Source organism: Pygoscelis adeliae, unplaced genomic scaffold (assembly GCF_000699105.1).
Source record: "Pygoscelis adeliae isolate BGI_AS28 unplaced genomic scaffold, ASM69910v1 Scaffold532, whole genome shotgun sequence".
Taxonomy (NCBI): domain Eukaryota; kingdom Metazoa; phylum Chordata; class Aves; order Sphenisciformes; family Spheniscidae; genus Pygoscelis; species Pygoscelis adeliae.
In genome coordinates, this window is record NW_008824245.1 from 15706 (window position 1) to 28322 (window position 12617).

The 12617-nt window shown below is 43.0% G+C and overlaps 2 protein-coding genes across 4 annotated transcripts in view; both read right to left on the minus strand.

Annotated features, from left to right (window-relative positions):
• Positions 1–1510, minus strand: part of LOC103926388 (PH domain leucine-rich repeat-containing protein phosphatase 2-like) — a 16451-nt gene extending 14941 nt beyond the window's left edge. The window contains exon 1 of the mRNA XM_009335254.1: positions 1499–1510. Within this exon, the coding sequence (XP_009333529.1) occupies positions 1499–1510 (12 nt within the window). The remainder of the gene's footprint in view (positions 1–1498) is intronic.
• Positions 1511–2488: 978 nt separating this feature from the next.
• AP1G1 (adaptor-related protein complex 1, gamma 1 subunit) overlaps positions 2489–12617 on the minus strand; it is a 36909-nt gene continuing 26780 nt past the window's right edge. For 2 of the 3 annotated variants that reach the window (XM_009335247.1, XM_009335249.1), the window contains 6 exons: positions 11750–11891; positions 11162–11288; positions 10610–10705; positions 10217–10377; positions 9088–9186; positions 2489–5755 (listed from right to left, as the gene is read on the minus strand). In XM_009335247.1, coding sequence (XP_009333522.1) covers positions 5654–5755; positions 9088–9186; positions 10217–10377; positions 10610–10705; positions 11162–11288; positions 11750–11891 — 727 coding nt within the window. In that variant the 3' untranslated portion in view covers positions 2489–5653. The remainder of the gene's footprint in view (positions 5756–9087; positions 9187–10216; positions 10378–10609; positions 10706–11161; positions 11289–11749; positions 11892–12617) is intronic. The other variant, XR_664075.1, reaches the window with a different exon arrangement.

Sequence of the window (12617 nt, forward strand, 5' to 3'; positions counted from 1 at the left end):
AATGCTCCCTGGAGACGCTCTGGGGAGTTTTAGCAAGTCAGCACACGACAACAGCACTATCAGCAGACTACAGAGCTCCCCGAGCAGTGTATTTATGTAATGTCATTAGTGCAAGTCATACAGCTGCTTCTTAAGAAGCGTAAGGTATAAACTACTTACTAGCCAGACAAGGAAAGACGGAAAAGCTTACCCGTATACTCTCAAACTGTCCTGCCACATGATTTTCTTCACTTACCTCCAGAGCACCTTACCATCGGCCTCCCAAGGCTGAAGTTACGCAGCAGAGTATCTGAATATCACCATCCTCCCAGTGCTGTGCAGGTCCATCATGTTAGCTCAGGCAGTCTTAACTATTGTCTGCTAATAATTATCATCATCACCGTGCAGTTTACCAGAATTTGATTAACGCTTTAATACAGCTACTGTTCGTGCCTGAACAAGATCAAGCACATTAAAAACAAAACAACAAAAGCCTCCCGCCTTCCCCATGATCACCCATGGTTCCAAACTTTAACACACTTTAGCCCGTTGCCATCACACCTCTTTCTTGCTACACTAATTCCCGGTCTTATTTCAGAGTTAAGTCCAGACACGCTTTCCAAATTCTCACCGCTGGCGTTATTACTGCACCAAAGACTTTCAATTCCATTACATGTTTCCTTTAAACATTTCCTGCCTTCTTCCTGGTCTATCCGAGCGCTTTGCTACGCAGCACTGTGGATCTGCTCCTGGGCACGCGTGATGTACACAGCATTTGCCCACACAGCACTCCCTGGGCTTAGGCCCCACGCACAGGACGAACTCCAAGGAAAAGCTTCCCAGTGGTCTGTCCCGCTCCAGAACCAGGCCCAAGATGACTGACTGTTCGCTGCCACACAACCTGGCAGCTTCTGATGCCATTTCTGAATTCTCTGGTATCTGGAGGGCTCTCCTATTTAAAAACAAGGAGCTGACAGACAACCCATCTTATCAGCAAGGTTAAAAGTGCTCCCTGGCACTTTGTATTAATTCACATCATTAAACCAAGGTAGCCACAGGAAAGGCCACCTAGTTCTTAACACCTCCAGACTATACACACAAACTGAGATTATTTAAAAATAAATCAAATTTTCATTGGGTTTTCCCAGCATCTGTAGCTATAGCTTTGTAGTTCTGTAACTACTTTGCCTTAAGAGAATTTCCATAAAGGAAGGACACATTGCAATACTGCGGGGATTGTACTTTGCAGAGAGAAGTGCAATTATGTGTCAGAAAACACATGAAAAGTTATCTAATAAAGTGTTACTGTGACTTGAAAACGCAAGGAAGAACCTTAAGCAGGCATGTGTATTGTTTTAACAGACAATGAGATTACAACAATCCTTGTCCCAGAGGTGCATGGAGTATGAAAGGGAGCTTTTTAATCAGCAAGGGAATCACAACCAGCTCCAAGGGCAGGGCTGCAGACACCAAGGAAAAAAATTCCTTGTGTTCAGATCTCATCATGCCTTTCTAGCACCTGGACAAGCATTGCCGCTAATAGTTGACAAGCTCCCTTTCAGGGTGGTATTTCACATGAACTGTTTAAGCCTTTTGTAATTGTCTGCTCTCTTCTGTTTTGGCTCTCCAAAATTTCCTGGAAAGTTTTTCAAATTCTGCCCTTATTGATTATTTCACATCATCTGACCTTGTCATGGCTAAACTTTAAGAATCAATAAATCCTATCCCACTGTACTTGCAAAAAGCAACAAGGCACAGTTTTAAATCATTGAATATTGACTCATTTTATTAGTCACTTCATAATTTGTTTCAACCAAAAGACAATACACACAGCAGAAGTCTAATGCATCCCATGTAAATGTTTACATCCGTTATGCTCCTCACTCACCTAAGACTCAGCATTTATTTAAATTTTTCACATCTCAAAAATAGGTCTGCAGAAGTTTGAATGCCACCAGGCTCCCTGCTCAAATGGCATGATTTTACTTTAAATTTGGTTGGGTTTGTTGGGGTTTTGTTTTGGGTTTGGGATTTTTTTTTGTTTCTTTGTTTTGTTTTTTTTTACTATACTGTCAAAGAGGTGGGAGGGGGATCTATGTAAAATGTAAATTACAACATCAGGAAAGAAAAAGGAATATACAGGAATAGAGTGAAAGTTCAGAGGGAAGCAGTCCAGTAGCTCCTTCCCTCACAGCCCCCAAGTAGAAAATGAACACATAGAAAGCGCACCAGCAGATCTAAAAAAAAGCCATCTTTGCTGCTCCATCTTGCAGCTAGTACCAGCCTTGGGGAAGGCACTAAGTCACCTTTCCCAGCTGTTTCAGCATCTTCTGAGTTATATATCCAAGGTACTGTATAGGTGGCAGTCCCCTCACTGCTATTGCTTCAAAAGGTTGTTCAAGGCCATATTTTGTCCCATCAAAACCTGGACAAAGTCGAATCTTAGGACCTTCCCATGTCTTCTCCCCCTTCAGGCCCATTATGGCCACTATTCTTTCTGTCATTTTCAGACTCAAAATACATTCACTTGAAAAAAAAAAAAAGACATTCGATCTCTCTCAGCTCCAAAGTCTCCAATGCAGATATTAGTAAGATTAGCCATGAAGTCTGTATCTTGCTCTTTTTATATTCCCCTTACACTGAAGCAGGAAGATGTTGACCAAACCTGTAAGAATTGTTGCATTCAACTGGTGGAAAAAAAGACTCATCCTATCCTCAGAGTGCCTCAGATGTGGACATGCGGGTACTCTCCAGTGAGAAAACAAAGCAGCAGCACAGAGCTTAAGAGATGTACTTAGGGGTCAAGGAGCAAGCAATGCTATCTAGTACTGCAGATATGGGAAAATGTGAAACCTGGCCTCCCTTCTGGCATGATGTTAGTACCCCATCCCTTAGCAAGGGGAAAGGAAAGAGCTCCAAGGACAACAGGAATGTTCAGCTGCTACAAAGGAGTACTTCATAGCCAAGGGATGACTTCAAGCAAAATGCATTTCAGGTACATGCACCACCTCCTTCAGCTCAACTCGGAAACACATGACAAAGCGCCCGTTTTCCAAACCACAAACACTCTGTGCAAGGGTGGTTGAAGGAGCCAAGAACATAGTAGGAATCAACCCTACATGCTTACCAGACAGAGACCAACAACAAAACCCAGCTGCTCTAGGGGACAGAAAACAAGTGCAACAAGAGGGACGAAATAAGCTGTTCCCAACTATGCTGCAACAAACAGGCCAGGTGAGAGACCATTTACTTCTTTCTCCCTATCTAATCTCCTGCACCAGTGCTCTTTCTCAGCAAAAACAAATGGAGATTGAGGTATGCCAGCTTTCAGTACAAGTGACCATGTACAATTCTGTGAGGAGAATGGGAGAGCTTATAGGGCATTCAGGAACTAAGGCAAAGACTTTCCATTAGCTTCGTATCTGTAACGCCCTCAGAGCTTACTGGAGTCTAGATTTAACATGCTCAGCCTTCAACACTAAGGAGCTTGAGCTAGTGGGGTGGTGAATAGTCACAACTGCAGTGAAAGCAACAAAGGTAAATACCCAGCACCTACAAATGGACTTCGATTCAGCCACTTTCTGCAAGACTGCCTGCTTCACGATGCTTCTAGCTGAAGCACAGTATCTATCTCACCACTGATAGCCAAGGCATGACCCTGCCACAACCCAGAATTTCTTTTTAGGAAATCATACATCATTCTTCTAGATTTTATAACTCCATGCTGATGCCAGTTCCAGTAGAATAATAAAGCTCTTTGCTAATCCAAAGGCCCAAACTTGTTTAATCAATAAGGCAGCAAAAATGCCCTCCAAAAGAAGCTAATTTATTCCACTACACAGACCAGCACTTAAGTCAGTGACAGTCAGTCCTACGTTATATTACTTAATGCAGTTAAAACCAAAGCAGACTGAACAACCTTTAGTGGCCTTCTGATCCCGACTCAAGGGCAGAATAGGTCTTCAGTTTTCCCCAAGTACACTGCACCACTCTTGCAGTGTTTTTGGCAAGAACTGGAGCCTAGTGTTAGCACTTTTGCAGACGCAAAAAGCTGTGTCTCAGCTTGCCATCAGAGCACTGAATGATCACTATCTGGAAAGCCCTATAACAGAAATAAAGCAGATGTGCCATCCCTTTCTTTTGAGAAAGCACTGGGTTGGAAGCTGGAGTACCTTCACCTTACCAGCACATTCATGGATGAAGATCTAAGAGATATCCTCCCCTCTCCCTCCCTGAAGAGTGCTGAACATCTGAATAGTTTTGTCACACTGTGCTTTATGTCCTATATATCGCCTCCATGAGAATTCACGGAACTCTACTACCTCGACAACAGTTCACACTTGGAAGCATAACTGAACACAGCCTTCTGTAAGCTTTGAAGAGTACTGGACCTCACATCTTTGGATCCAAATACTCAAACGACTGGCTTCTATTCAAAAAAACAGTTTAGTTACTTTCAGACTGAACCTGAACTACCACATTTCTCTGAAAGGGGAGCAAAGAGCAAACTACAAGGATCAATTAAGTAACAAAATGGGAAAAGGTCTCTTTAAACCGCATGGTCTTTATTTCAGTGCCAATATTACAGATACAACACAAATATCCCAGTCAGAAGTAACTCAAACAGAATTCAGGGGGTCTACAACAGGCTCTGGAAATTAAATTGGGGAGAAAGTCTGGAATAACTGGGAAGAGCAACTTTGCAGCATAGTCTCTGAGTCTCCCAGCAGGAACAGAGCCCTCAAAGACTGATCTACAAAATTGAATATGTCTTTTCTACCCATAAACCACAACTAATGGGTTAAAAGGCTTTGAAACTGTCTGTGGTAGAAAACCAGCTGCTCCTTGGATCTCTACATCTGTCATACTTCACCACACTTTCTGGGGAAGGTACAGAAGACTGCCTGTGAATCTGCATGGCTGTAGCTATTGATGGAAAGAAAGAAAAATCAAGTGTAAGGTCTTCATTTCCAAGTACAGCACCAAAGCAATTTTATCAACTCTCACCCAGCACCTCTCTTCCTGCACTGTCCCAGGTTTGCAGATGAACTCCCAAGGCCTAACTTGCTCTTGGTATGTACCACATAACTAAGAGGTGGGTGTATACAATAATGCATTGAATAGGCCGTAAGAAGCCTCCAGCCCCTTCAGACATAGGGGATACAAGAAGAAAGAGGCAGGGCAGCCTGACATTCCCCAAGTCCCCAGTCTGAGCCCCATATGAAAGTACCTGAAGGAATCCAGCTTGTAATGAATGACAACACGCCTTGCCCACACCAGGGGAAAAAGACAGCAGAAAGAAGGGGCAGCTGTTCACTTGCTGCAGAGAGAAGAAAGTTTCCCTGCTAGAAATTCCAGACTTCTCTTCCAACCAGGCTGTTTCTTTGCGGGGGGGCGGAGGGGGAGGGGAGGGGAGAAGGGAATGTTGCTTCCGGCTGTGAACGCATGTGTGAGGGAGTGCACAAGCTGCCAGCCTCATCAGCGGAGGAGAGGAGATTAGTCTTAACAGATATGCTTCAAAGTCAGCAATCACTTCAGGAAAATTCCTCCTCATCAGCAGGTCTCATTTGTTCCCCATGCCCATGGTGCAGTTTGGGGGATTGCCAAGGATCACAACCTTCTTCCCAGAGTTCTTTTGATTGGGTGGGGTGAGAATAAGAATGGTGCCAGAGCCTCACTGCCAAGACTGAGGGGGGAAGTTGTTGACTTCTGCTAGATCCTGCATTGCTGAGCCCTTGTGATTATATGTCAACTTGATCCGCATACGTAGTTGTTGCTACAAGAGAAAAGGTGGGGGGAACAAACACAAAACAAATTCAGGTCTTCAGTAAAGGTCAGCGAATCCCCCCATGTCCAGCTCCCCTCCCTTACCCCATGAATACAAAACACAGACCTTTCCTCACCACAAGAGCTTGCTGGAAGGATGTGCAGGGTAAGCTATGACACTGCAGATAAATGCTTAATCTGGTAGGACATTGATTGGTCACTGTAGTTCTCAGACCAGGTACAAGCTCTCAGAAAAGCTATAGCACAGCTTCTACCCACATCTCTCTCTGCACTGGCCCTGCTCTCACAAGCACTGAAGTCCTTAAATACAAAAATAACTGCCTTAAAATCCCAGTTAACAATGGAAGAAAGCAGGAGGCAGATCTGGACTCTGCTGCTCTGCACTTAGGCTCGCAGGGAGAGGTGTCATTTCCCATCTAGCTGTGCACTCAAAGCAGCAGTATGGAAACTTCAAGTATTGCATAGCTCAGTAGCACTATGAAGGAAATAGCCTAAGAAAGACTGGAAACATTCTCTAGGAACATTTCCTCCTGCTATGAGTAAATGATGGAATAGTTCAGTTGTTTTACACTCTGTCATTTGGCTGTCATCCAGATACTAGGTGGCCCTTAATAATAGCTAGAGCACAGCATGTTCCAGCCAGGTTCCCTATTCTCCTCACTCTCAAAAAAACTTGCTTCCCAAAAATCCTAAAAGGAAAAGCAAGAAGTTGACTATTTCTGGCTCTTTTGCCCGTACCTACAGCAAAATATGCAAAAATGGATAGCAGAGGGAGAAAAGGAGGACAATGACTGCGCCAACCAGCCTCAGGATAAAGAAGTGATGCTTTATCACTAATAGATCAATATAATCAGTGTCAGTTTTTGCTATATTTGGTGTTGTTTTGGGAAACTGGCCATCAGTTTCAATCCAGCATAATGACAGTCCATGTCCAGGTGAACAGGCTTTTTTTTTACAACACTGTCAAGACAAACAGCTACCTCCTAAATAGCAAGGCTGTTCCAAAGTTGCCTCCCTCAGAGCATTCCAGGTAACTACACTATCTCATGGACAGGGTTCTTGCAAAGCTGTACTTTCAGGCAGTAGCAATCGAAAGGACAGTAAGAGATACACAAATGCCTGAGGTGGAAGAGTTAGAAAACAGTGGGCAAGAGAAGAGGGTAGTAAAATACTATTTTGCACCTCTGTATTCTGAACTCATAGGAGTTCTGGTCCAACAAGAAAGCATCCCACTATCTGGGTGTATTTCACTTTATGGAGCCCATCTGAGGTGGATATATTACAACTTCTGGCACCTTACAGAAAAACTCCTAAACCCTCCCAAGTTCAGAAAATAACTTTCAAGGTGATCTTTGAAAGGTGCTCTAGCACCACAGAGAAATTCATATCAGATGTATACAAGACAAAGAGAATAATTAGTCTTCTGCCTTAATACAGGCAGAGGGGAGCATACTACACAGAGATAAGGGAAGATGCATGGAAACCACAAAAACTATGCACTAGAAGACACCCATCTCAGTGAGATCTTGGGCTGAGATTTGAGAATTTTTCTAATTTGCACATCAGTCGAGCAGCAACACTTAACATCTAGAGCAGTACATAAGTGTTAACCTATGAAAAACCTTAAGATGGTTTAAGTTCTTAAAGATGTTTAAGATCTTGAGGGTGTCCCACAAAGGAAGAAATACACGATCTCAATTTTATTTTAGTTTCTGATGCCATCTGAATACTTGCAAAGCCTCTTAAGGAGGACATGTGGGCCACACCCCTCCTTCCCCTCAAGTTTGTTGTATATCCCAGTCTTGAAGCCTGTCTCTGAAGGTTGTAAAAAAAAAAAGGAATTATTAAATCACACCTAAAGATTCTTTCCATTAACTGTTTAAAACTACGCTCATCACATTAAAAAACAAGTGACACCACTTGAGAAAACAGACGATTTTTTTTTTTAAGATTATGGATCAAGCCATTTTTTGTGTAACAAATATTTCAAGTAACACTGCTGCAGATAGCAAGAATGAATGTTAAATATATGACAAGATGCTTGCCTTTCAGACATCACTTTTACAAAACATACTAACACCAGCTTGAGCTCCTCTAGAAAGGCCATCTAAAAACTTGTTTAACAACCACCCTGATGCAAAAGACATTAATGAATTCAAGAAGATAGCAAAGCTGTGAATCTGTTTTAGCAGTATAACCAAATAGAGGGCCAAACCTGTGCCCAAGACCTCCTGTCTTTTTCATAACTTTTTCCTAACCCTAATCAAAATAACTGTCATTAAAAACACATCATTCACGACCATCACTCCCTATCTCTCATCAGAGATGCATCCCTAACCGACTGCCACTAAATGCACGATTCCAAGACAATATCTTTAATAACCTGTTCTCGGAATTACTCACCTTTTGTGGATTCAGGACTTTAATGACCTGTGTGATGGTCCCCGAGTTAAATGCAGGGATGACGCTGCTGCTGGGAGACAGGAGCTGCAGCTGGAATGTCTGAAGAAAGCGCAAAGAGAAAACAATTTGATGCTTAACAGAAAGTGATCTGTTTGCACTGAGAGAAAGCAAGGAAAATTAAGAGTTCAGTTCCTGGCCCTGACAGATCTCAATTTTATTTTAGTTTCTGATGCCATCTGAATACTTGCAAAGCCTCTTAAGGAGGACATGTGGGCCACACCCCTCCTTCCCCTCAAGTTTGTTGTATATCCCAGTCTTGAAGCCTGTCTCTGAAGGTTGTAAAAAAAAAAAAGGAATTATTAAATCACACCTAAAGATTCTTTCCATTAACTGTTTAAAACTACGCTCATCACATTAAAAAACAAGTGACACCACTTGAGAAAACAGACGATTTTTTTTTTTAAGATTATGGATCAAGCCATTTTTTGTGTAACAAATATTTCAAGTAACACTGCTGCAGATAGCAAGAATGAATGTTAAATATATGACAAGATGCTTGCCTTTCAGACATCACTTTTACAAAACATACTAACACCAGCTTGAGCTCCTCTAGAAAGGCCATCTAAAAACTTGTTTAACAACCACCCTGATGCAAAAGACATTAATGAATTCAAGAAGATAGCAAAGCTGTGAATCTGTTTTAGCAGTATAACCAAATAGAGGGCCAAACCTGTGCCCAAGACCTCCTGTCTTTTTCATAACTTTTTCCTAACCCTAATCAAAATAACTGTCATTAAAAACACATCATTCACGACCATCACTCCCTATCTCTCATCAGAGATGCATCCCTAACCGACTGCCACTAAATGCACGATTCCTAGACAATATCTTTAATAACCTGTTCTCGGAATTACTCACCTTTTGTGGATTCAGGACTTTAATGACCTGTGTGATGGTCCCCGAGTTAAATGCAGGGATGACGCTGCTGCTGGGAGACAGGAGCTGCAGCTGGAATGTCTGAAGAAAGCGCAAAGAGAAAACAATTTGATGCTTAACAGAAAGTGATCTGTTTGCACTGAGAGAAAGCAAGGAAAATTAAGAGTTCAGTTCCTGGCCCTGACAGTATATGTACAGCCACAATAAAGTCAAATAATCAGTTCTTCAATGCCCTATCTGTAAAGAACGAAGTATTCACTGGCCCACCTGCTTTCTACACAAGTAAGATCCAGGCAGCACAAATACTAGGGGGTGAGGGCTTACTGCAGTGTATCAAGATCAGCAGTGATGCATTGTTTCAAGTGTCACATGCAGAGGAACAGTCAAGACTGCTCAGCACACCTGTAACTTCAGGAGGCCCATTCTTCCCCTAATTCCTTCCTACTGCAGGTATGAAACCTATCTGAATTAAAGTTACGAGCATTAGTAATTCCTAGAAGTGAAACTTCCAGAAATGAATGTATTTTCCCAAACTTGAAGAACATTCCAATCACATCCCGCTTAAATGATCTGCTCTACTATAAACTGGGCAATATCTGTCTCCCATATTTTGTGCTGCAGCTAAGTGCAAGGGGAGACAATTCACTGCTTAAAGGAGGACTGTCACTAATCACCTTGTGGGGACTCAGTTAAACTTTTATAAGCAGCTAATAGCTTCATAAGATTTTTTTTCATGTATTCATAGCTGCAAAGAGCATGATATATTTCTTCGAAACTAAGAATAAAGGGAAAGATTAGTGTCTTCATTTTTTTTTTTACCCAACATTTTTCTGCGTGTGGTTTAGCAACCTTCCCAGAAAGCGGTGATTTTAAAACAAGATTTTATCCAAGCAGAAGTAGTCCAATCTGATAGGAACCGGTGTTCTATCGCATTTATAACATTTACTTTCAGACTAAAAAGAGATGACCAAACTGAGCACTAAGAGAACCTATTAACAGCTCTTAGCCTTGTTTACCATGCTGCAAGTTTCTGTCTACATGAAAGCACCGATCAGGAAGTATTTGCACCTGGCCCTCAACCTATCATTGTAGTTGCCCTAAGTGGCTCTACCTTTGGCACTGCAGCTTGGAAAACAAAATCTGTCATATCCAGCTCTGTGCTGTTGGAGGCCTGTATCGTGATTACAGTGACGCTAGGGTTGGTGTTTGACCTCTCAAAGGTGAAGTCAATCTTCAGCCCATTCTTGTTGTACGCAGTAATTGAGGGGATTCCTGCAGAAAACAAAAAGCAGCAGACCTACAGAATCTGGAGATCATTCTCAACATCATAGAACACACTTACTTTACCCCAGACATGAACTCTTCTGAAGATTAAACACACCCCTCCTGCTCCAGTGTCTGTGCCACACTTCACTCCCAAATCCCCCCTTTTTTTACTACTCTTTGTTTCCTCTTCTAGTTGGGTGCTGTGGCACCTTAGGCTAAGGATTTACGTGTCCCTAACCTGCAGCAATATCATTGAAGAGAGGCTGTGATGAAAGTCCATCAAGCAGGAACGGAGGCTGTGCTATCTGGGGCGCAGGGGCAGATACTGGAGAACCTACAAGAAATGTTGAAGGATTATTACTTAGCTGTCATGAAATGAAGAGTAATTACTCCTTCTTCAAAGATCAACTGCTGTGTATCATATTTCTTTACATGAAGCTCTACAAATCATCTGTGTTGTCATTCTCCCCTTCTCTGCTTTCACTAACAAGGACTGGCTCCTCCTGAGCTAGCAGGCATTCAAATGGAATGAATTCCTCATATCTCCCAATCCTCTCTGGAATGGCTCACAGCATTCCCAGCCTGGGGCGTGAAAATGCTCCAGTCTCATCAGCTAATCATGCAGAGTCAACCTGTGACTTCATTCCCTGACTCCCATCTGTGTGCTAATATGGATCTTGGTAAGAGTAAGTGCGAAGACTAGGATTTGATAGAAAGTGAAGAACTAGCCAGCCCTCATCCCACCCTAGGAACTGAGAATGTAGACTTTTAAGAGATACAGCCTGCTCACCTGTTAGGTTGAGGTCTCCCAGGAGGTCAAGGAGCTCCCCACCAGCAGAGGCTGGCTTGCTTGTAGGTGCAGTGGGGATTACAGGTGTTATATCACTTCCCCCCAACAAGTCCAACAAATCATTTGCCTAATGAGAGAGTGGATGTAGTGGTTAAGTATTCAACTTCCTGCTACTTTCCCTTGCAAATGTAATGGATTCTACTTGCTCTCAGATTGAAGACCAACAGAGCTGCTGGCCAGTCAGAGAGGTTCTTGGTTTGGCTATGGTCCCATGCCCCATGAGAGATCTAGTTTCCATGCTCTTGGGAGCACAGAGATAGAGAAGGATGGAGTTTGTGCACACTGAGACAGGTTGGGGGATATATGGCTTTACCCCACCCTGCTCTTGCACTCCCCACAATGACCTCTTCCACACACCTGTTCTTGACACTAGAGCCATCAGAGTAGAGAGATGATGCAATCATCACCAGGCCAGAACTAGCAAAGAGGCAGAGAGGGGGAGGAAGATGGTCTCAGCTTACTGTTGGCAGTGGCTAGTAGTGTGGTCTGACAGGCAGTGGAAACTTATTCTAGATCAGTTTTCATTACCTGGCTAGCAGGCTGCAATCCAGAGGGTGGAGGTTTGGTTTCCAGTACCGCTGGCTCTGTCTCTCCGTTGGTCTGTACAATCTCAGTAGGGCCATTTGTGGTGATTTTCTCCATTACTGGCATTCTCTCAAGCAGGGCTGGCCTGAAAGAAGCTGACATAGTTACACTGTGCCATCTTCCTGGATCCCAATCCAAATACTCAGACATTCAGGAGATGCTATACACAGGGCAACCTGCCTTTTCCTTTTAGCTCCAATGCAGGGGAACTGTAAGACTGCATGACAGCTTGAGGTAGTCAGAAGCAATCCCTGGCATTCTGTGCCAGTGTAAATACATTAGTTGACAGCTGAAGGCCAAACAAGCCCTCCTGCCTCCTGTTTTCCCCTAGTACTTGACACAGTTTCCACTGTGGGGCTAAGATAACAAACCTGAGACAAAAGATTAAATAATTGAGCAATGGTGGATTAACTGCAGACATGGGACACTTGACTGCTCTGTTCCATATGCAGCTGAGCCAGAGAGTCAGCTCATTTGACTTCTCTTTGCAGAAGGGTTAACATCTTAGAACAGGTGACAAAGTTGGAAAAGCAAATCACCATGCCCTCATTCAGCCAAATTAAATTTCCAAAGAGATTAAGTTCAGCCCTTGAGAGTACCCTCCTGAAATGATACAGAGACTGAAGAAGAGGCATGGGATCCAGAATCCTGTGACATCAAAACAAAAAACCCTAGGAAAACCTGTATAGAGAGAACTAGTCTGTAATACAAGAAAGGCCATTACCCTTGCAGATCAAGCCATAAAGTGCTGCATGTAATAGGGGTAAGCCACACTGTCTACACATCTTCTGGGCTGAAAAAGTGTTCCAGT